At 48.6% G+C, this 19,301-nt stretch overlaps 3 protein-coding genes across 22 annotated transcripts; 1 reads left to right on the forward strand and 2 right to left on the reverse strand.

The window, feature by feature from the left end:
- Positions 1-116: 116 nt before the first annotated feature.
- ISG20L2 (interferon stimulated exonuclease gene 20 like 2) lies at positions 117-5,682 on the reverse strand. 2 transcript variants are annotated; one of them, XM_077156504.1, is made up of 4 exons: positions 5,551-5,682; positions 4,065-4,919; positions 2,384-2,584; positions 117-387 (listed from the first exon to the last, which is right to left on the reverse strand). In XM_077156504.1, exons 2-4 carry the CDS (start codon positions 4,800-4,802, stop codon positions 274-276), a joined length of 1,053 nt encoding a protein of 350 aa, XP_077012619.1. In that variant the 5' UTR covers positions 4,803-4,919; positions 5,551-5,682; the 3' UTR covers positions 117-273. The 2 variants fall into 2 exon arrangements, with proteins under 2 accessions (XP_077012619.1, XP_077012620.1); XM_077156505.1 differs by lacking the exon at positions 5,551-5,682 and adding an exon at positions 5,468-5,549.
- METTL25B (methyltransferase like 25B) lies at positions 5,623-12,900 on the forward strand. Of its 16 annotated transcripts, none has more exons than XM_077156503.1 (9): positions 5,623-5,721; positions 6,148-6,351; positions 8,378-8,502; positions 8,652-8,844; positions 9,331-9,393; positions 9,603-9,746; positions 10,179-10,663; positions 11,050-11,234; positions 12,251-12,898. In XM_077156503.1, the coding sequence occupies exons 2-9, from the start codon at positions 6,241-6,243 to the stop codon at positions 12,397-12,399; spliced, it is 1,455 nt and encodes a 484-aa protein (XP_077012618.1). In that variant the 5' UTR covers positions 5,623-5,721; positions 6,148-6,240; the 3' UTR covers positions 12,400-12,898. The 16 variants fall into 16 exon arrangements, 9 of the variants coding, with proteins under 9 accessions (XP_077012618.1, XP_077012614.1, XP_077012612.1 ...); XM_077156499.1 differs by having other exon boundaries at positions 12,268-12,891; XM_077156497.1 differs by having other exon boundaries at positions 5,624-5,717; positions 12,251-12,896.
- A 61-nt stretch (positions 12,901-12,961) lies between these two features.
- MRPL24 (mitochondrial ribosomal protein L24) lies at positions 12,962-18,330 on the reverse strand. 4 transcript variants are annotated; one of them, XM_077156507.1, is made up of 7 exons: positions 18,264-18,317; positions 14,826-15,002; positions 14,292-14,535; positions 14,114-14,209; positions 13,802-13,905; positions 13,329-13,459; positions 12,962-13,194 (listed from the first exon to the last, which is right to left on the reverse strand). In XM_077156507.1, exons 3-7 carry the CDS (start codon positions 14,472-14,474, stop codon positions 13,058-13,060), a joined length of 651 nt encoding a protein of 216 aa, XP_077012622.1. In that variant the 5' UTR covers positions 14,475-14,535; positions 14,826-15,002; positions 18,264-18,317; the 3' UTR covers positions 12,962-13,057. The 4 variants fall into 4 exon arrangements, with proteins under 4 accessions (XP_077012622.1, XP_077012623.1, XP_077012621.1 ...); XM_077156508.1 differs by lacking the exon at positions 18,264-18,317 and adding an exon at positions 17,985-18,105; XM_077156506.1 differs by lacking the exon at positions 14,826-15,002 and having other exon boundaries at positions 18,264-18,330.
- Between the last annotated feature and the right edge of the window lie 971 nt (positions 18,331-19,301).

Here is a 19,301-nt window from a genome sequence, read left to right on the forward strand (position 1 = left end):
AAACAGCCTGGGACCTGTGGTAAGCACCATTTAAGAGGTAAACAGTACAGGGCTGGGTTCTGACATGGAGGGTTTCCACTTCCATGGACACTTAACCAGACACAGAACACAACATCTGAGGTGAAATTTCAATGGATATTAAGTCTGGAGTAGAGCCTGACTCTCCCCAGCAACCCTATCTCCCAAGGGTGTGGAGCTGGTAGAGGTATCCACGGGTCGCTGCTGTTTCTCCTGGGGCTGCCTCTGCCTCCATCACCAGTATCCCCACTGCTGCTAGTCTTTTGGGGGGTTCTGGGCCAGATGCTGTTCCCACTCCACTTCAACCAACTTATACAGCTCCATGGTTGCCTGGGCGTCTTCCACAGAGGAATGTCCACTTTTCCCAACCTAAAACAGGAAGAGAAGAAAGGAAAAAATTAAAATTAAGCAAACAAACAACAACCAAAAAAAAAAAGGAAGAAAGAAAAAGGAAGAGAAGACGATGAAGCTATAAGAGACTATTTCTTCTCTTCCCAATTTCCAATTTAACTCCGACACCTGGCCACTACCTAACACACATGCTGTTTCTCCTGCAGTCAGTGGGCTGCAAAGACGTACCTCTGGTCTGGCCTGGCTCCTGATTCGTCTCCCTTCAGTTTAACTTCTAGGAAGTCCTTACTACTGTCTACCTCCATGCTTTCTGTGGTAACGTGTATGCCAACTTATTCTATGTTAGGTAAAGACAGAATATAATGGGCTAAACTTCCTTGGGTCCCCTTTTAGCTGCCTCTTCCTTGGAGGTTTTCGCCTTTGGCTCTGGGGATCTGGGGAACAGGAGGGATTTTGTAAAGGCTGGTATTTCTCTACAGCTGCCAAGGGAGCAGAAACTCTCAGAGATGGGAAGGACTTTGGGGAATCACTGAGTTCAACACAAAGAAGACATGCAGTACCCCCTACCCCAAAACATCTAACTACAGGAGGCCAACCTGCCTTTTAAAAAGTACCCAACAGGGATAACTCACAAGGCAGCCCTCTCCATTATTGGCTCCAATGGGTAGAAAAGTTGTCTTCACACTAGGTTATAATCTACCTACTGGCTAATCTGCCAGCTCTGGAGAAAGAATCTCCTTTCCCCTTCAAAGACAGGCCTTCTTAAAGACAAAAAACCAACTGTGATGGGATAAGCTCAGCTCCTGCCTGCAGCAGCTGAATAAAATCATCTGTTCCGTGGGGGAGGAGCCAGCCCTCGGCCTGGAATGGTCTGCAGGAGCCTGCCAAGAAGTCACCCATTGCAGCACCTTGCTCTTCCTTCTTCTCCCTCTCCTGGCTTTGAGAGGGATGTACAAATGTTGCGTCCCAGCAACCCCTTCTTGCTGCCCTGAAGCCTACCTAGTGGGCCCTTGACTGTGAACCTTGAAAAAGAGTTCACAAAGTGATGGGGAAATTCACAGCTTAAGAACTTTATGGAATTCTTACAAGAGCCTGTCTATTCGGCTTTCTTCCAGTTCAGGATTCAAAAGATTAAGTAGGAGCTTCAGGAACCCATGAGCTTCTCGTAGGTGGTCCAGGAACCCTGCCCTCTGCTCCTGCAACCTGGGGCAGTGCCCTGTGGCCCTTTCCCCTTTAAGGTTTGGCCCGCCCTGCAGAGGCAATGTTCTTAGAGTGGCCTGTGGGTATGAACAGCGAGGGTCCTGGCAGGGGGTGACTGGCTGGTATGGGGCTCTCTGCATCCTGGTTCCATCTAGGGTCTCTGTAGCAGACCCTGAAGGATCAGGTTCCAAAACTGGCCTTGAGGAGCTCCCTGTTCACCCCTGGTTTCTCTCTACACTAACTCCTCCTTTTTCTGCTCCATGGTCCCTATGAAAATCAAGGCCATTTAAAGTGCCATAACAGTGCCCGAGAGCACACAGCAGTCCGTCAATAAATGTTGTTAAGCGAGGAGTGGGGACAGGCCTTCCGAGCCTTCCACTTTCCCCAGTCCCTTAACCGCTCTATGTATGACTCATGTTCTCATTCTTCTCGCCCACTTCTTCCCTGAATACCAAACACGAAATGTGTGACGTCCTTACCTCTGCTGTGTGGGCTTCCAGACCACCACCAGCTCTACCCGATTTCCTCCTTTGTTAGTTGGAGTTTTACACCCATTTAGGTTTTTTCTCCTTTTCCAAAGTATCCTTTCAGCTATCATCTCTAACTGTATGTGGTAGAGAACAGGACTCGTTCTCCCAGGTGTACAGACGGACAGAGAATACTGGGCCCTGTAGCTCAAAGCTCGTCCCATCAAAGGAGCCCTCCGAGACCTCTACAACCGGAGGAATTCTGGGGCCACCTCCTGGGGCGAGGTAGCAACAAGAGCCTCCTCTGTGCCCAAGCCAGGTACCAGGCAGCATTTGAGGAGAGGTACCTGGATGTCCCGGTTCAGCAGCTTCTTGGTGAGGCGCTTCAGAGACATGGTGGCGTTCTCCGGGCAGTCGGCTTTACGGTTGAGAGGGGGGATGTGGGAGGTGTCACGGGTGAGGGACTTGGGATGAAAGTACTGAAGAGCTTTGAAGTCGTTGTGGATGGCGTGCCCCACCACTATCTTCCCTGCCAGTATCTTCAAGATCTGAAATAGGCATGGCAGAGGGGGCGGTGAGGAGGAATCAAAAGTGGAGCTCCTGTGTCCTAAAAGCCCAACGCAGTCCAGAGTTCTTTCCACTTACTGCCCACGTGCCCCATCCTTGAAATGCCCATTCTCCCGTAAGTTTTCTTTCCCCCCAAACCCACTCCCTCTATTTCAGACAAGTAAGTAATTTCCATAGTGTAACCTCGTGAGAACATGTATCACCAGTGCCTCCTTACCTTCCTATTAGTGTCTACTCTAATGTCAAATTAATTTGATTTCAGCCCTAAATCACACTTGCATTTGAGATGTTCATGTAACTAGTTCAGTTCTGGTTTGCTGCTTGGTCCCGTACAAGCCCTTTAACCATTATTACTGTGCTGGCCTTAGACATGTGGCTGGACCCTGAGAGTCAAAGATGGGCTCCAAAGAGGTGACAGAAGCTCCAGATTGTATGCAAATGGGTATGCATATGGGTTCACTCTCCACCACTACCCTTAGTTCGTATTAACCTCAACACACAGCTCGCATTAAAGCTAAGAGGATCTGCTGTTTCAGACCCACCCCATATTCTGCCCCTCTCGAGCCTGTGCCTAAACTGTGCCCCTTGTGCAAAGGACTTTCTTCATTGCTTCCTTCCAAGTCCTTCCTAAAAAACTGGCAATCCACCTCTGATGAATCCCCCAACAATTGACCATATTGTGGAAATAAAAGGAATTCTTGGAACAGTGTTGTCTAGGAATGGCAAAAAAGTAGAGCTGAAATTGCAAAACAGTGGACCAAGGGTGCCCTCTGGAGGCCTCCAAAGGTCGGCAGGCTCTCCTTTCTCCTTGCTCTCTTCCTCTCTCCACTTCCTCCTTTCCCCTCTCCTCCCTCACTCTCCTTTCCTGTTCATTTGTTGTGATCCCAGCATTCAGCACAGGACTAGAATGAGTAGGTTTGATCAATGAATGAGATGAGAACCCAGACACAACCAGCCCTCTATATCTCTTTATCACAGCCCTCCTATTCCAGTTATATAAATATGCCTCAGTGTTTTCTCAACTTTCTGCCCTCTCCTACCACCAATACTTTGCTCAGGCTACTTCTTGCTTGGAAGCCTTCTCTACCTCTCTGCTCGTAAGCACAGGCACAAACTCTATAAGGTATTTCCGAGTTCAGCCCTCTCCCCAGCACTCGTGCTGCTGTTCTGTCCAGTTACATCAGTGGCTGTTACTTCTCTATGCAGATTTCCGGTTTCCCAAATCAGGAACCTACTTGGCACCTAAAATAGGTGCAGGCTAATGAAGTCTGCTACATCACCTAATTCTAAACTTCCTGCCTTTCACCTTACCCCAACAGGAGCCTTAATCATCTAATATCCCCCTCCCAACCTTCCCAATCCTTTTGATATCTTCCCAAGGTGATATATCCTTTGCCAGAAAAATGACACGGACCTTCCCCTACCCACGTTACTGCCACCAGCATGCCCCATGTCCCTCACCTGGCTCCGAGCAATCTTGAAGGGTGTGGCATTCGCCATGTGCTGCTTCCGGATACCACTCCATCTGGTCCTGTAGTCCACAATGCGACAGGGGGGAAGGACGTATTCGTCATAAAGCACATCTCCATTGTAGTTGACAATACTACATCGCGCTAAAGAACTGACATGCCCCTTGGGTCCTGTGCCCACCATCTCACAGTCAATTGCCACCATCTTTCTTGGTATTTTCTGGGATGCTCCAGTGCATTTACTCTCTGAGTGTGCTTGAGTGGAATCCTTCTGTGGACCATTCTTCTGAGGAGGGTTCTTCTGGGGGCCCTTCTTCTGGGAGCGAGCTGAGCGGCTCTTAACCTTTGGAAGGGCGCTCTGGAACTCCCCCAGCAAATCTACTTTAGCTACAACAGATCCAGGCTTCTGTAAAGGGGCTGGGGTCAGCCAAGACACTGTGGCTTTCTTGTCCAGGGACTGCTCTGACTCACTGCTGGACACAGTTTTCTTCTTCTTTTTTGGGATGGGAGGACCCTTCCAAGTGCCATCTACCCTAGGAGCTTCCCCTTTCTTTGGAGGTTCTGAGTGCAACCTAGGATTCTTGCTAGGGGGCTGGTTCTTCTTATTCAAAAAGCCTCTCCGTTCCAAGAGCCGCCGCTTCTTGACAAAATTTCGGTGCTTGGCATTCCCCTCTAATGTCTTTTTGGGGGGAGGTTCCCCAAAATCCAGATTTAGAAGTAAGGTAGACATGAAGACAGTAGATGGTGGGAAAGCAGTTGGGGAGAGTGGCTTATGGATGAAAGGAGGATGTGGGACTCATTCTCTGCTGAATCCCCAAAACCAACATCTGGAAGTTTGTAGTATACCCTGGGGAAGAAAGTTACCCTGATAATCGAGCCCATAAACCTGGGAGAAGAATAAGAAAAGACAGATCTCCGTAGGACTTAAGGAAGAAGTTAAGATAGCAGAGCAACCTCCCAGGTAGAAGAGGAATGAGATGCAAAGGGAATTAACGAACGGAGCACACTGCTCTGAGTTGGGAGCCGCATGGTCTTAGGAGGGTCGTTCCCTCTCTAAGTCTCAGCCTCATTTGTTAACCGAAAGGGCTGGGGAGCCCGTGGAGCTCGAACTCTCTGTGAGTCTGGAATACCAGAATAGTTGAGTTTTATAAAGATTTATCCAGGGAGGGTACTATAAATATGCTCAAACGCAGGGACGGGCATGGCACAGATGACCTCTAGGTTATCTAGACATCCCCGGGTTCCACCAATAGAAATACAAATCCAGGTACCCCTTTCTCTTAGCTCCAGGTGGGGGGAGTCTCCAATACATCTCATCCAAATCCTTCTCCCAAGAAGGGGCCACTTATCAGCGGGGGGGAGGAGCGGAGGGAAATTCAGGCTCGGTGAGCCCACCTCGGCGAAAGCACTTTGATTCTCGCCACGGAGATCGTTTCCCCAACACACCCAGGCCGGGACCAATGCTCCAACAAACCTACCTTCAGGGTGTGCGCTGTTAAGACCGGAAGCGCCCGGAGCCGGATGCGGAAACTGGCGCCCGTCGACGAGGGCCGGGACGGAAGGCGCGCGGGTTGGAACGCGCTGGCGGCCGGCGCGCGCGCGCCCGCAGAGCCCCTACCTCGGGGAGCGAAGTTAGGGATTCCGAGTGTGTGAGGAGCGGCAGCGGCGCCGGTGGGGGGGGCGGGGTGGGTGGGGGCGGGGGCGGGATGCGCTCCCCGGCCCCTCTAGCCCCGTGGAGGTACAACTCGAAGGTGCGGGGAAGCCGCGACAAACCAGAACGGAAGCGCGCCGAGACGTGACCTTACTTCCGGGAGGGGAGGGGCGTGTACAGGAAGGCGCGCGATCTGGAACTTGGCCCGCCCCCTTCGTGGGCGTGGCTCCGCCGCAAGCCTCTGTGGCGTCAGTCCTCTGTCAGCCTGCCCCTCCTGTCTCACGACGCTGACATCTCAGCGCTGTGAGAAGTTGCGATCTATGACGTCAAGGGGGTGCCTCATATCTTCAGCCCCAGCCTGAGATGCCGGAAAGGCAGCGTTGGGGGCCAGACCCCAAACCTTTTCTTCCCGTGCCCCCCGCAGAGTTTAATCCAGCCCGCGTCTTGGACCTGCGTGGTGGTGACCTTGGATCCTTCGGCGCGATCTCGCTGCCCTCTCGACCGGCAGGAGCCCCGGATGCCGGGCGTCTCTGCCCGCGGCCTCTCTCTCGAGGCGAGGAGGCGGCTAGCTGTGAACCTCACCCGTGTCCTGGCGCTCTACCGCTCCATCCTGGACGCCTACATCATCGTGAGGCCGCAGGGGTGTGGGGGGTGCTCCCGGGGCAAGTACTGGGTGTGTGATCGCTTAGGTGCCCACGGCAGGGAGAGAATCCGGAGTTGGCCCTGAGCACTTTTCTTATATGAATTTTAGTCTTCTGTGTCTACGAAAAGGGTTAAAATTGGGTTGGTTCTTCCACCCCCACTCCCATTTTTTTTCATCTGCTGCAAATATTAATATTTCTGATACGTAGGTGGTTTTCTAATTTTCCCAAATCAAGGTGAATAAACGCATAGACATGTGAGCCGTATTGCAGTCACATTGAACTCCCATTCTAGGAACATGTGAGGTGTTTCTAGAACACGTATGTTCACCCAGTTCTGACTGACCTCGTGTGTTTGTGTTGTGGACAGTTTCAGCTTGCAATCAGACAGACTGGACTAGAATCCTCCCCTTCTGTGTTTGCCTTAAAACAAGATTGTTTTTACAAATCTCCCTCTTCCTGGTTTCCTCAGCTGTAAAATGGATCTCTGTCTGAAGGGAAGAATAAGTCATTGTGACGAATAAATTAGATAATGTGTAAATGGCACCAGTATCCACTGAAATATTCAGACCCAGAAGTCATCCTTGATTCCACTCTTTCCTTAGCTTGATCCCCAGTTAAATCATTCAGCAAGTCCTGTTGCCTCTACCTCCAGAATAGATAATAGATTTATCCACTTCTCTTCCTCTCCGGTGCTACCACCCTGGGTCAAACCACTGCCTCTGCTCTAAACGACTACAATAGCTAACAGATCTGGGTTTAGCTCTGGCCCTCTATTACCAAATTTCCAGAGCCACCAGATTGATCTCTATCATGTAAACCTGAACATGATTACTCACCTTGCTTCCTGGGTGCTTTGTGTAAAGTCCTAATCCTTATATATAAGGTAAAGCCCTACTTGATCTGGCTCCTGCTGCCTCTTCAGTCCCTTCACATTTCATTCTCTCCCATGTTCACTGTGCCACACCTACACTGGCTTGCTTCCTGTTCCACACAGATTGTAGGCTTCCAGGCCTCCACACTTACTGCTCAGACTGGAACGGCTCTTTCAAGAGAGAGGCAATAGAGCAGAATGGATAAGAGCAAGGTCTCTAGAGTTGTACGGCTTTCAAAATTGGCTCAGCTACTTAGAATCTCTTGACTTGGGCCAGTTAATAGCTGTGCATCAGTTTCCTTATCTGTAAAATGGGGGATAACAACAGTACCTACCTCATACGGTTGCTCTAGAGATTGAATGTATAAATTCATCTAAAATGTCTAGAACAGTGCCTGGCAGATTAAAGTATTACATCAGTTTTGCTATTACCTGTATTTTTTTTATATGCCTGATTCGTGTCTGTCATTCAAGATTGAGTTCATATGTCACCTCCTCTGACAAGTCTTCCCTCATCACGCTATCTAAAATAGTCATCTCTCAGATCCTCCACTACTGTTTCATTAGCGTTTTATTGTTTGTGGCATTTGATATCTGAAAAAAAAAATTGTTTTAATGTAAACCCCACGAGAGCAGGAGCATCATCTCTGGTTCAGGGCTGTATCCCAAGCCTGGAACAGTAATTTGTGTGCCCCAGAATTTGTGTTAACCAAATGAATGAATAAACACACTTGATGTCTGGCACAAATAATGATAGGTTACTAAATGGTAACATACTATTGTCTGTCAGTCACTGTGGGGATGCAGACGTGAACAAGACACCATTCTTGCTGTTAAGAAGTGCAGTTGAGTAGAGAAAACAAGTCATAGATAAGTGAGGAGATTTCTAAACAGAGAGGTTTGTCCAGAATGCAGTCTGGGCACAGAGGAAGAAGTCAACCACCTGGGAACTGTGGGAGGCTGGAGCAGACTTCAGAGAAGAGGTCTCAAGGATGAGTACAAGATACTTGCTGGTTGCAGCCAGTGGCCCTGTGTAGCAACAGTGCTGGGAAAAGCCAGGAGACAAGATGGGAGCTGTGAGTCGGGTGGCGTAGAATGGGAATGGTAGTGGTCTGCTGATGGCTTTTCCCCTTTTGCAGGAATTTTTCACTGACAACTTGTGGGGCACACTCCCTTGTTCATGGCAGGAAGCACTGGATGGACTGAACCCACCACAGCTGGCCACGATGTTGCTGGGGATGCCTGGGGAAGGGGAGGTGGTCAGGTATGGGTGAGAACTCAGGGCACTGAGCCTTGTAGCTAGCCATTGCTCAGAGAATCGCACAAGGGCTTTCTCGGTCCCCTGGGTTGTAAATTGCTGCACTCAGGGTGTGATGGGACTCTTCATTGTTGGCCTGGGCCGGGCTATCTCAGGTACAGGTCAGTGTGGCCACTCACCCTGCTGGCCCTGAAGTCCACAGCCTTTGCCCTGGCCTTTACCCGGACTCCTGGGTTCCAGACACCTTCAGAATTCCTGGAGAACCCCAGCCAGAGCTCCCGACTGACAGCTCCCTTCCGGAAACATGTCAGGCCCAAGAAGCAACATGAGATCCGAAGGCTGGGAGAGGTGAAGAAATGGCTGGGCATATAGGTGGTATCTGGGAGTCCTGGGGTACAAAATTACATGTTCCTTACCTCACATGCAGGACCAGAGTTCCTAGAAGCCCCCTTCCTTGGTAGACCTACTATATAATCATATTTCCATGCTCCTTTTTTCTTTTCCCCCACCTCTTTCTGGGTTGGTCAGTGGCTATGTCTGAATAACAATCTTATTCCTCTTCTCATATGTCCACAACCTGCTCATGGATTCACAGCAGGGCTCTTCCTCATTTATGAGGGAGGGTGACTCACTAACCTGAGAGGAGTAAGGAGAGTAGCCTGCACCTGGGGTCAGCACCCATTCTCCCCTCGCCCATTTTGCTTTCCGTATCTGTTGCCTCTTCGGTGGCTCTCTCTGTCCATCTTCCTCTGCCATCTTCAGTTCCTTTACTTTCATTACGGGGGTTTTCCCTGGGAATCAAGAACAAATGGCCAGGAGTCCCTCCTTTTTCAGTTGGTGAAGAAGCTGAGTGACCTCACAGGCTGCACCCAGGTTGTGGATGTAGGCTCAGGCCAGGTGAGCCAGACCTCTTATATACTGTTCTTTTGAGTTGTGGGGGACAGAACAGCTGGAAGGGAGAGGCTGTCAGGCCTACAGGCCAGGGAGGCAAATGCTGAGAATGGTGGAACCAGGCAGGACAGAATTTAAGCCTTCAGTGGGTCCAAAGGGGGGTGATAGTCGAATAGGCACTAAACAGGGTTGTCTCTACCCTCTCGTGACTTCAGGGCCATCTCTCCCGCTTCATGTCTTTGGGACTGGGGCTTTTGGTGAAGAGCATTGAAGGAGATCAGAGACTGGTGGAGAGAGCCCAGCGGCTGGATGAAGCGCTCCTGCAGGCTCTGGAGAAAGAGGAGAAGAGGAACCCAAAGGTAAGCCACTCCCTCCTGCAGCCAGGACTTTAAGAATAGGGTCTGCTTGGCTGTAATTGGGCACCAAGGCTGAATTCTCTTTCAGGTTTCTCGGTTTGAGATGGTATGGCCCCTGTATCTGCTCCCTCTTCCCCAGGTCCCCTCTTCCCCAAAGCCATTCCATATCTCACAGGCACTCACTAGGTTACAAAGTGCTTTCCACACGGATACATCCTGTGAATGGAGATCAAAATGAAGTTTTGCAAAGTTAACAATTGGTAGGATCCAGAATTTATCCCATCTCCTCATTCATGGTCCAGCTCTCTGCTATGCCCCAGCTTCTCTGCCATGTTCCTCCTTGGGAGGAAACACAGGACAGATCCTTTCCTGTGGCCTGAGTGGCATGGGGACAGCAGACTTCCCATCTGCCCTTGTCCTTTCTTGCCTCCACAGGTGGTTCAAGCTGGCCCTCGCCACCCTCCACACCACATGGTTAGGTGGGTGGACCCCACAGCCCTGTGTGAGGAGCTCCTGCTTCCACTGGAGCCCCTGCCTCAGGGTGGGGCCCGCTTGCTGCTGGCAGGCCTCCATGCCTGTGGGGATCTGAGTGTCGCCTTGCTGAGGCACTTCTCCTGCTGCTCTGAGGTTGCAGCCCTGGCCTCCGTGGGCTGCTGCTACATGAAGCTGAGTGACCCTGGTGGCTACCCACTGAGCCACTGGGTAGCTGGGCTGCCTGGCTGTGAACTGCCCTACAGGCTGCGGGAGGGGGCCTGCCATGCTCTAGAGGAATATGCTGAGCGGCTACAGAAAGCAGGCCCCAGCCTCCGAACCCACTGCTATCGTGCAGCACTGGAGACGGTGATCCGCCGTGCCCGGCCCGAGCTCCGACGGCCAGGCGTGCAGGGGATCCCCAGGGTCCACGAGCTCAAGATTGAAGAGTGAGGTTGGGGGTGGTGGGGTGGGACGGGAGTGTCACCAACTGGAGATCTGATTCCCCTCCCACCCTCACCTGTTAGCATGTCCTAAAGAAAATCTAAAAGTACACAGAATACCTTGAGTGGCTTCCCCAAATTCCTTTAAGGAGTTGTTACTTTTTTATCTGGAGAATTTTATCAAAGAAATAGTTTTTAAATGCTAAAAATATGGCTAAAAGTAAATTTTTGGATCGATTTTCTCTTGGATAGACCACCCACAGCTGAAGAAATATTTTAGAATGAATATTAGTGTAGAAAATTAAGCAAAGCTGGAATAAAATTAGGAAGCCTAAGTGGGAGGTGGGGGGTTCCTAAAACCAAACTGAGTGCTGTCTGTGCTGGTCACATAGATACGTGCAGCGGGGTCTGCAGAGGGTGGGGCTGGACCCCCAGCTCCCACTGAACCTGGCTGCCCTTCAGGCCCACCAGGCCCAGGAACACCGTGTAGTGGCCTTCTTCAGTCTGGCCCTCCTGCTGGCCCCACTTGTAGAGACACTGATTCTACTGGACCGGCTGCTCTACCTGCAGGAGCAAGGTAAGGGTGGCCGACAGCAGGGACCCAGGCCAAAGGGGTGGAGGGCTGGGGCTCCTCTTTCGATTTCTAGCTCCCACATCTGGGAGTGGGTTCATCACTGCGGTGATTCTTGAATCACCTGCTTCAGAATCACCAGTAGGTTGGGGTGGGAAACTGGTTAAAAAGGCAGATTCCTGCTAATTCAGCCTCTGGGTCTCCATCCCCGGGGTGCATTTTTTTTTTAATTAAAAAAAATTACAAGAAACAAACATTTCCAACACATACACTCAGCAATTCACAATATCTATCACATAGTTGCATATTCATCATCATGATCATTTCCCAGAACATTAGCATCAATTCAGAAAAATAAATAAAAAGACAACAGAAAAATATAACAAACAGAAAAAAAAAATTTTACAGGCCATACCCCTTACTGATCCCTTTCATTGATCACTAGCATTTCAAACTAAATCTATTTTAACATTTGTTCCCCCTATTATTTATTTTTAGTCCATATGTTCCTCTCATCTGTTGACAAGGTAGATAAAAGGAGCATCAGACACAAGGTTTTCACAATCACAGTCACATTGTGAAAGCTATATCATTATACAATCATCATCAAGAAACATGGCTACTGGAACACAGCTCTACATTTTCAGGCAGTTCCCTCCAGCCTCTCCATTACTTGGATAACAAGGTGATATCTACTTAATGCATAAGAATAACCTCCAGGATAACCTCTCGACTCTGTTTGGAATCTCTCAGCCATTGACACTTTGTCTCATTTCACTCTTCCCCCTTTTGGTCGAGGTTTTCTCAGTCCCACCTGGGGTGCATTTTGAGCAAGCATCCTAGGCATTTAAGAATCTACAGTGCACTGAGGACCGCCTCCTCCAAGTTGGGGCCTCAGGTAGAGAACTGGGTCTCCTTAGTCCCTCTGGAGCCTCTCCATGGGAAAAGGGGGTTATGCCTACAGACTGAGAAGGAAGTAGTAGCTGAGGGAGGGTTTGATATATTTCTCACCTTTTGAGTAGTCCTGCCTTTCTCCCAGGATTCCATGCTGAGCTCCTGCCCATCTTTAGTCCTGAACTCTCTCCCAGAAACCTGGTTCTGGTGGCCACTAAGATGCCCCTGGGGCAGGCCTTCTCTGTCCTGGAGACTGAAGATGGCTGACACAGTCTGAAGAAGGGCACATCCCAGACCCTATGTGAAGCCACTGAGATGCCCCAGTGGGGTGGCAGAGTCTGTACCTCCTCACCTAGAGAAGCAGCATTTTGCATCTTCCTTGGCCTCCTGCTTCCCCACAAACCTTCTGTCTCATTTTCTTATGTTCCCTCCATGTGTTATGTAAAATTATGGAAAATTTTATTTTTATTAAAAAATTGAAATCTTTATTTCCCTTCTATTTCTATAGTATAGAAAAGGACAGACATGCATCTTCTCTACTGAGATCTTCAGAGGCCCTACAATTAGTTTTCACACCCCCAATCCCACAGTCCTCCATAATGGGGTTTAGGCTCTACGTTCTGTTACTCACAGGTCTCCATGGAAGGAATCCCTTTCCCTTTGGTCCATCCCAGAATCTGTAGGCTCTGCCCCTTGGAAGGCCTTCTTAAAGGTGGCTAACTTCTACTCAGGTTTTATCATAACATCAGGACAGATTCTCCCTCCCTTGAGTCCTTGATGCTGGGGTACACTGGGGTTAAGGGTGCCGGTCTATTGGAAGACAGCAGCTGCACACAGGAGACTATTCATGGCTCTTTATTGGAGTCCACAGAAGAAGTGGGATCAGATTTCAAAGCTTAGACAGATAAGTGGGGGAGAAACTGCTCTCCCCAGGCTCAATACCAATAGACTTTCTTGTGTTTCCGGGTTTCCTGGATCCCCATTGCCTCCATCACTTCCTCCTCCAGTGTCTTTAGACGGGGCACATAGGTTTTTTGTAGAGCATCTTCTACTGATGTGTCTTTGGGGCCATCTATTGGGCCAGAGAAAAGGAGATGGGCGGGTGGGAAAGTTTGCCAACTTCAGTCTCCTTAACATCCCTTCACCCAACTCCTACCCACCCAATCACTCCCCATTCCCACCTTCCTGTCCTTTACCCAGCCTCACCAATCCACGTTTCAGGTACGATGCCATCAGCTCTAGGAAATTCAGGTTTGGGGATAATTCTTCCTGATCTTGTGGAGACCCGTACCCGTTCTCCTGCCTCAGTGAACCTCCACTCCACCTCAGTGGGCTTCCTATGGGAGAGGCAGGATGAGCCTGGCTTAGGAGCCAAGGCCCCTTGCCATACTCCTCCCTAAAAGTGGATTCAACTGTTGAGAGCACCAAGGCCACCCACCTCATTTCCCTGCCACCTCCTGTTCTGGGTGCTGGGATTGCCCACAGGGGGGTCATGCCCATTGAGATGCCCCTCTCAATCCCTAGAGCATCCAACCCCCCATCTTATCTGCTCGGATACTGTCTGACCTCCCCACCCTCTCTATTCCCACTGGAGAAGTGGGCTGTGCACACCTGTTGTGGTCAACACCTAAGTGACTCAGAGGGGAGGAAACCCTCTGACCAGAGCCCCGTGTGCTTGCCTGTCCACAGGATCCACAAGTTTGACCTGGCGGTGCAGCAGGGGGGCTTCACTAGGGATCATGGTTCCCCGGTAATTGCTGGTCTTGCCAATGTAGCGGAAATGCTGTCCAAGAGAGGAAGGATGTCAGAAACCAAGGGATGTGAAGGGAAATTAGCCCACTTCCACTCAGAATTAAGCCCAAATTGAAAAACAGGAGTTTCAGTCGTGTTAGCATCCCCTCAGCCAGTCTCCTGCTTCCCTATGCTGTTCTAATAGAGAGGGACAGATGGGACAGGCTTCCTGAGCACCCCTGTCCTCCCCCATCACTTACTGTGTTCAGCCCCTCCAGGACGACCCAGTTTCGCTGCCGGATAACTTGAACCACTTTACCCTGCTTCCCAGCATCCTTCCCTTCCAGGATTTCGACCTGTGAGAAGACACAAGGGTCAAGGAGGGGGACTCTTGTCCAGGAGCTTTCCCATCATTCTACTCCCGTCTGATGCTCGCACCATGTCACCACAGAACAGATGCCAGTCTTCATCAGAAACGGGTTCTACAGCCACCCGGCGCCGTCTGGTCCCTGGAGGGTTCTTCCTCTTGTCTGCCAGGGAGCCTGGGCGGCTCATCCCATACCGATATTCAGGGGGCAGGTTGACCTTGGATACCAAGGCCAGGAGGGCAGAGAGACGCATGGCTGGAGGCTGACAGAAATCCCCTTGCCGTTGAAAGACTCAGAAATCTCACTAGGCAACTCTGGAGTAGACAGGCAGAAACAAGAGGGCAAAGAAGCAAGATTTTGTTTTAACGTTCATAACAATTTTATTCATGTTGATAAAAAAATTGGAAACAATCCAACTGTCCAACTGGTGAATGGATAAACAACCTGTGGTAGAAGGAACATTTTTTTTAAAAAACACTTTGTTGCTCAGTGGAACTCATCTCATTGAGTCCTCACAAGATGATATTATCTTCACTTCACAGATGAGGACATAGACTCAAGAGAGCGTAAATGATTTGCCCATGGTCACAAAGCTAATGCCCACCTGTATCTGCTTTCAAAGTCAAAGGGTTCACTGAGGCTGAGACCGCTATCTGGCTCACTCTCCAGTACAGCAGACCTCAGTAGTGCTGGCGCAAAGGTGGTGCTCACATAGCTACTCAATAAATGATGATCAGTAGAATACGAAGAAAACACTGACCCAGGGCCATAAGGCAAGCAGCTTTAAGATGAAACAAAGAAATTGTTAGCAGAGATAAAAACCGAGTTAAAACGTCCTTATCCCACTTCCCATTCCTACCCTCAGACGGGAGATAATCCCCCTTTCTAATACAGAGTAGTTTCTAAATGAAAAGGACCCAGGCCCAGACTAGGTTTACTGGGTCCTAAACCGACCAACTAAGTATCCATTCCAAGCCTCCCAAGTTTGGGTAAGGGACTAAATTAATGGGCTGATAGGGAACTGTGGACAAAAATAATAAGTGCTTCAATTTATTGGGTATTTGCTACCTGCCACTGCCATGCTAAGTGCTTTCCTGTATCATCTCATTTGAGCCTTAGGACAAACTCATGAAAAAGGTACTACTAATCTTGTTTTATAGGTAGGAATGAAGCTTAACCTCAAAGTACAAATGAAGTGTACTGTAATGGTATAAAGAGCTCTGGGCTGGCAATCAGAGAACCTGGGTTCTGCCATTATCCTACCGTGTGACCCTAGGCAACTACATATCTTCTGAGCTTGGGTTTCATCACCCATAAAACTTCAGAGTTATTGGTATCATTTAAATGATTTTTAAGTACTCGTTAACAAAGCAAAGTGTACAATAATATGAATAGTATTATCCCTTTCGAACAATTTTTAAAATATATATTCCATTACCATATGACCCAACAATTACACTCCTAGATATATATATACCCAAAATAATTGAAAGCAGAAACTCGGATATTTGTACACCAATGTTGGGGCCAGTATTCACCACAGCCAGAAGGTAGATGCAACCCAAGTGTCCATCAACAGATTAATGGATAAACAAAATGTGGTATATAATACGATGGAATATTATGCAGCCATAAAAAGGAAAGAAGTTCTGATACATGCTACAACCTTGATGAACCTTGAAGACCTCACTTTGAGTGAAATAAGCCAAATACAAAAGGACAAATATTGTATGATCTTACTTATAAACAAATACATAAAGTTGGAAGGTAAATTTAAGGGGCTGGAGCTAAGTAGGATGGAGGAGTCTACTTAATGAGCACAGAGCTCCTACTTTTGGTGATGAAATTAATATCCCTGAATTGTACAATGAAAGTGGTTAAAACAGGGATTTTTTGTGTTGTATATGTACATATCATTACAACAAAAATTTTGAAACATTAAAGAAAAAATACAACTTTTGACATAGGTATAAACATTTTGGGGAAGTAAACAGGAAATAACTAACTGTACTTACTTTTAGGGAGAGGAAATGTTTGGGAGGGTTGTTACTTTCCATCTTGTTTCTTAACAAAACACTTGCATTTTCTAACCATCTGCATTTTCCTTCTCTTTTTTAATATTTGTTCCCCCATTATTTATTTATTTATAATCCATATTTTTTACTCATCTGTCAATACTGTAGATAAAAGGAGCATCAGGCACAAGGTTTTCACAATCACACAGTCACACTGCAAAAGCTATACAATTATACATTCATCTGTAAGACACATGGCTATGGGACACAGCTCTACAGTTCCAGTCACTTCCCTCCAATCTCTCTAAATACACCTTAAACTAAAAGGGGGTATCTATAAAATGCATAAGAATAGCCTCCAGGATAACCTCTAGACTCTGTTAGAAATCTCTCAGCCATTGGCACTTTATTTTGTCTCATTTCTCTCTTCCCTTTTTGGTCGAAAAGATTTTCTCAATCCCTTGATGCTGAGTCCCAGGTCATTCTAGGAGTTCTGTCCCACGTTGCCAAGGTGGTTTAGACCCCTGGGAGTTATGTTTCACATAGCGAGGGGGAGGGCAGTAAGTTTGCTCGCTGTGCTGGCTGAGAGACAGATAGGCCACATCTGAGCAACAAAAGAGGTTCTCTTGTGGGTGACTCTTGGGCCTAATTTTAAGTAGGCTTAGTCTATCCTTTACCAGGATGTTTCATATGAACAAACCCCAAGATTGAGGGTTCAGCCTATTGATTTGGTTGTCCCCACTGCTTGCAAGAATATCAGGGATTCTCCAAATGGGAAGTTGAATTTTCCTGCTTTCTCCTCATTCCCCCAAGGGGATTTTTGCAAATACTTTTTTATTCACTGTTCAAGTTACTCTAGGATTTATCAGGGCATCACTCTGGATAAACCTACAAAATCTGATGCCCTATTCAAGGTTCCATGTACTTATGATGTTCAACTAAACTGTCCATATAAATTATATTAGGAAAAGCATTAGTCAAAATATAAATTTTGTACCAAACAAACTTCTTCTTTCGTCTCACACATAACTTTTAAAATATGAATGACCATCTATTTTTAACACCCTGCAATACTGACATTCCTTTGTTCTTCCTCATACAAAAACATTTTTTAATTTGTACATTTAGTCACTATCATTGCACACTCTAGGCATTCTTAGATTATACCATCTCAGTCTTTATTGTTTATCTTTCCTTCTTGTTTCATTTGTGCTCCCCAGTTTTTCATAATATCAACTGAGTTTATCTGAACAGTAAGATATCAGGGTCATTTTTTTCCTTTATACTTCTCAGTATGAAAAAAGAAGAAAAAAAGGCCTAATGTTATTTTCAATTAATGCTGGTTGAATGTAAGCAGCACAGTTTTCCCATTCATATTCAACAAATGTTTACGGAGCAGCAACTACTATGTGACAGATCTAGCCGGGAATTTCACTGTTACTGGCATTTGGTGTTCTTAGGTGCAAACACCATGAGTATCATTTTAAAGAGAAAACCCAAGGCCAAGAGCTGGGGTGACTTGCCCTCATTCATTCAGCTTTATATGGCAAGGCCAATCTTAAGGCCCAAGTTCCCAGCGTGATTGCTGTAAGAAGTCCCTTAACTTCAGTTATTGTAGCTCTGAGGCTCTGGGAGGAGATCCCAGGAGCGAGCCGGACCAGGGCAGCTTGCGCGCCCCCTAGGCCTTCCCTTTCTTTATCTCTACACCCTGGAGAGGCTGGTGCCCCTTCGACAATGCGGCTCATCACCTCGTGCTCTGGAGACGCCGTTCAAGGTATTGGGGGCGTACGCCGACCCTTCCGGCTCCGGCTCCAAGGACTTCCCCGACCACCCCATCCCGGGCGCGGATCCGGATCCTGGACACCGACAGGCCTTAAAGTCTTCAACACACACCCACTTCAAGTTACCGGTAAGAGGGACGCCTGGGAAGGCGCTCTGGCCCAGGCCAGGGAGAAGGAGAGCCCTCTCCGCACCGCCTCCCGGACGAACCCCGGGACTACAACACCCCCGGGCCGCACGGGCCTCACCTGCGCCTCTTGCCTTGCTGCCGCCCGTCACCTCGGCACGTGGGCCCCTGACCCCGCCCGCCCCACCCCTCGGCCATCTGGGAAATGTAGTCTCGTCGCAGAGCGGCCGCTCAGCGCGGACGTAGCCTCTCTGCATGCTGGGAGCTGTAGTCCACCGCGAGGAAGCACGCGGGGAACCGGAAATCTGGCAGGGAGTGGGAAGCAAGGCCGCGGTGAAGCACGCCGGTAGTTGAAGGCAAAAACAGGATGGGCGGCCCCGTCTCTGCGCATGCTCCGCGTGCTGGCGGCTGAAGAGCGCAGTTTCTGGAAGATGGCTCCATTTTCTGGTGTTGGGTTGTGGCTTCCTATTAGAGGCAGCGGGTCCCCTTTACAGATAAGATTACTACTAATACTCTTCCCGTCCTTTTCTGCTGGAGGGGACTAGGACAGAACCTAAAACTGTTACAGGGCTTCTAGGGGAAGGGATTAAATGGAGGCCAAAGATAGTTATCTAGTCACAAAATGTCAGACACGGAAGGAAAAGATTATTTGATTCGGCTGTCCCATTTAACTGATGGAAAGGTTGAGGAGACCAAGAAAAAGAAAACACACTTGCCCAGAATCGCACAAGCAATCAGCGGCAGACTCGGAGCCAGAGATCAGCGCCAACCTTCCACACGCCATCAGTTAAGGGGGACAGACACCCCTGCGAGTATAGCAAGGAGAAAAGGTTAGGGTTTCTTTTCTTTGGTCTGCCCTTGGGGTCAAAGTTGTTTCTACAGCCAGTTCAAACATCCCACTTCTGTGCTATCACAAACTGGCTATACTGGCATCCCCCTGCACCCCACTTTCTTGTGACCTTTTCTTTTTCTTTTTTTAAACCCTTCCAGTTCATGGAGGAGCCCGTTAGACAGTGGCTGGGCAGGAGAGATGCACTGAATGGCGTGGTTTACTCTGAGACTCTGTCTTCATCTAGAAGTTTGGATTTCTAACCACCTGGGAATAGAGGAAAGGCTGACACCCCCTACCTCAAACTGAGACGATTCGCAAATCATTCAC

Source organism: Tamandua tetradactyla, chromosome 4, assembly GCF_023851605.1.
Source record: "Tamandua tetradactyla isolate mTamTet1 chromosome 4, mTamTet1.pri, whole genome shotgun sequence".
Lineage (NCBI taxonomy): Eukaryota > Metazoa > Chordata > Mammalia > Pilosa > Myrmecophagidae > Tamandua > Tamandua tetradactyla.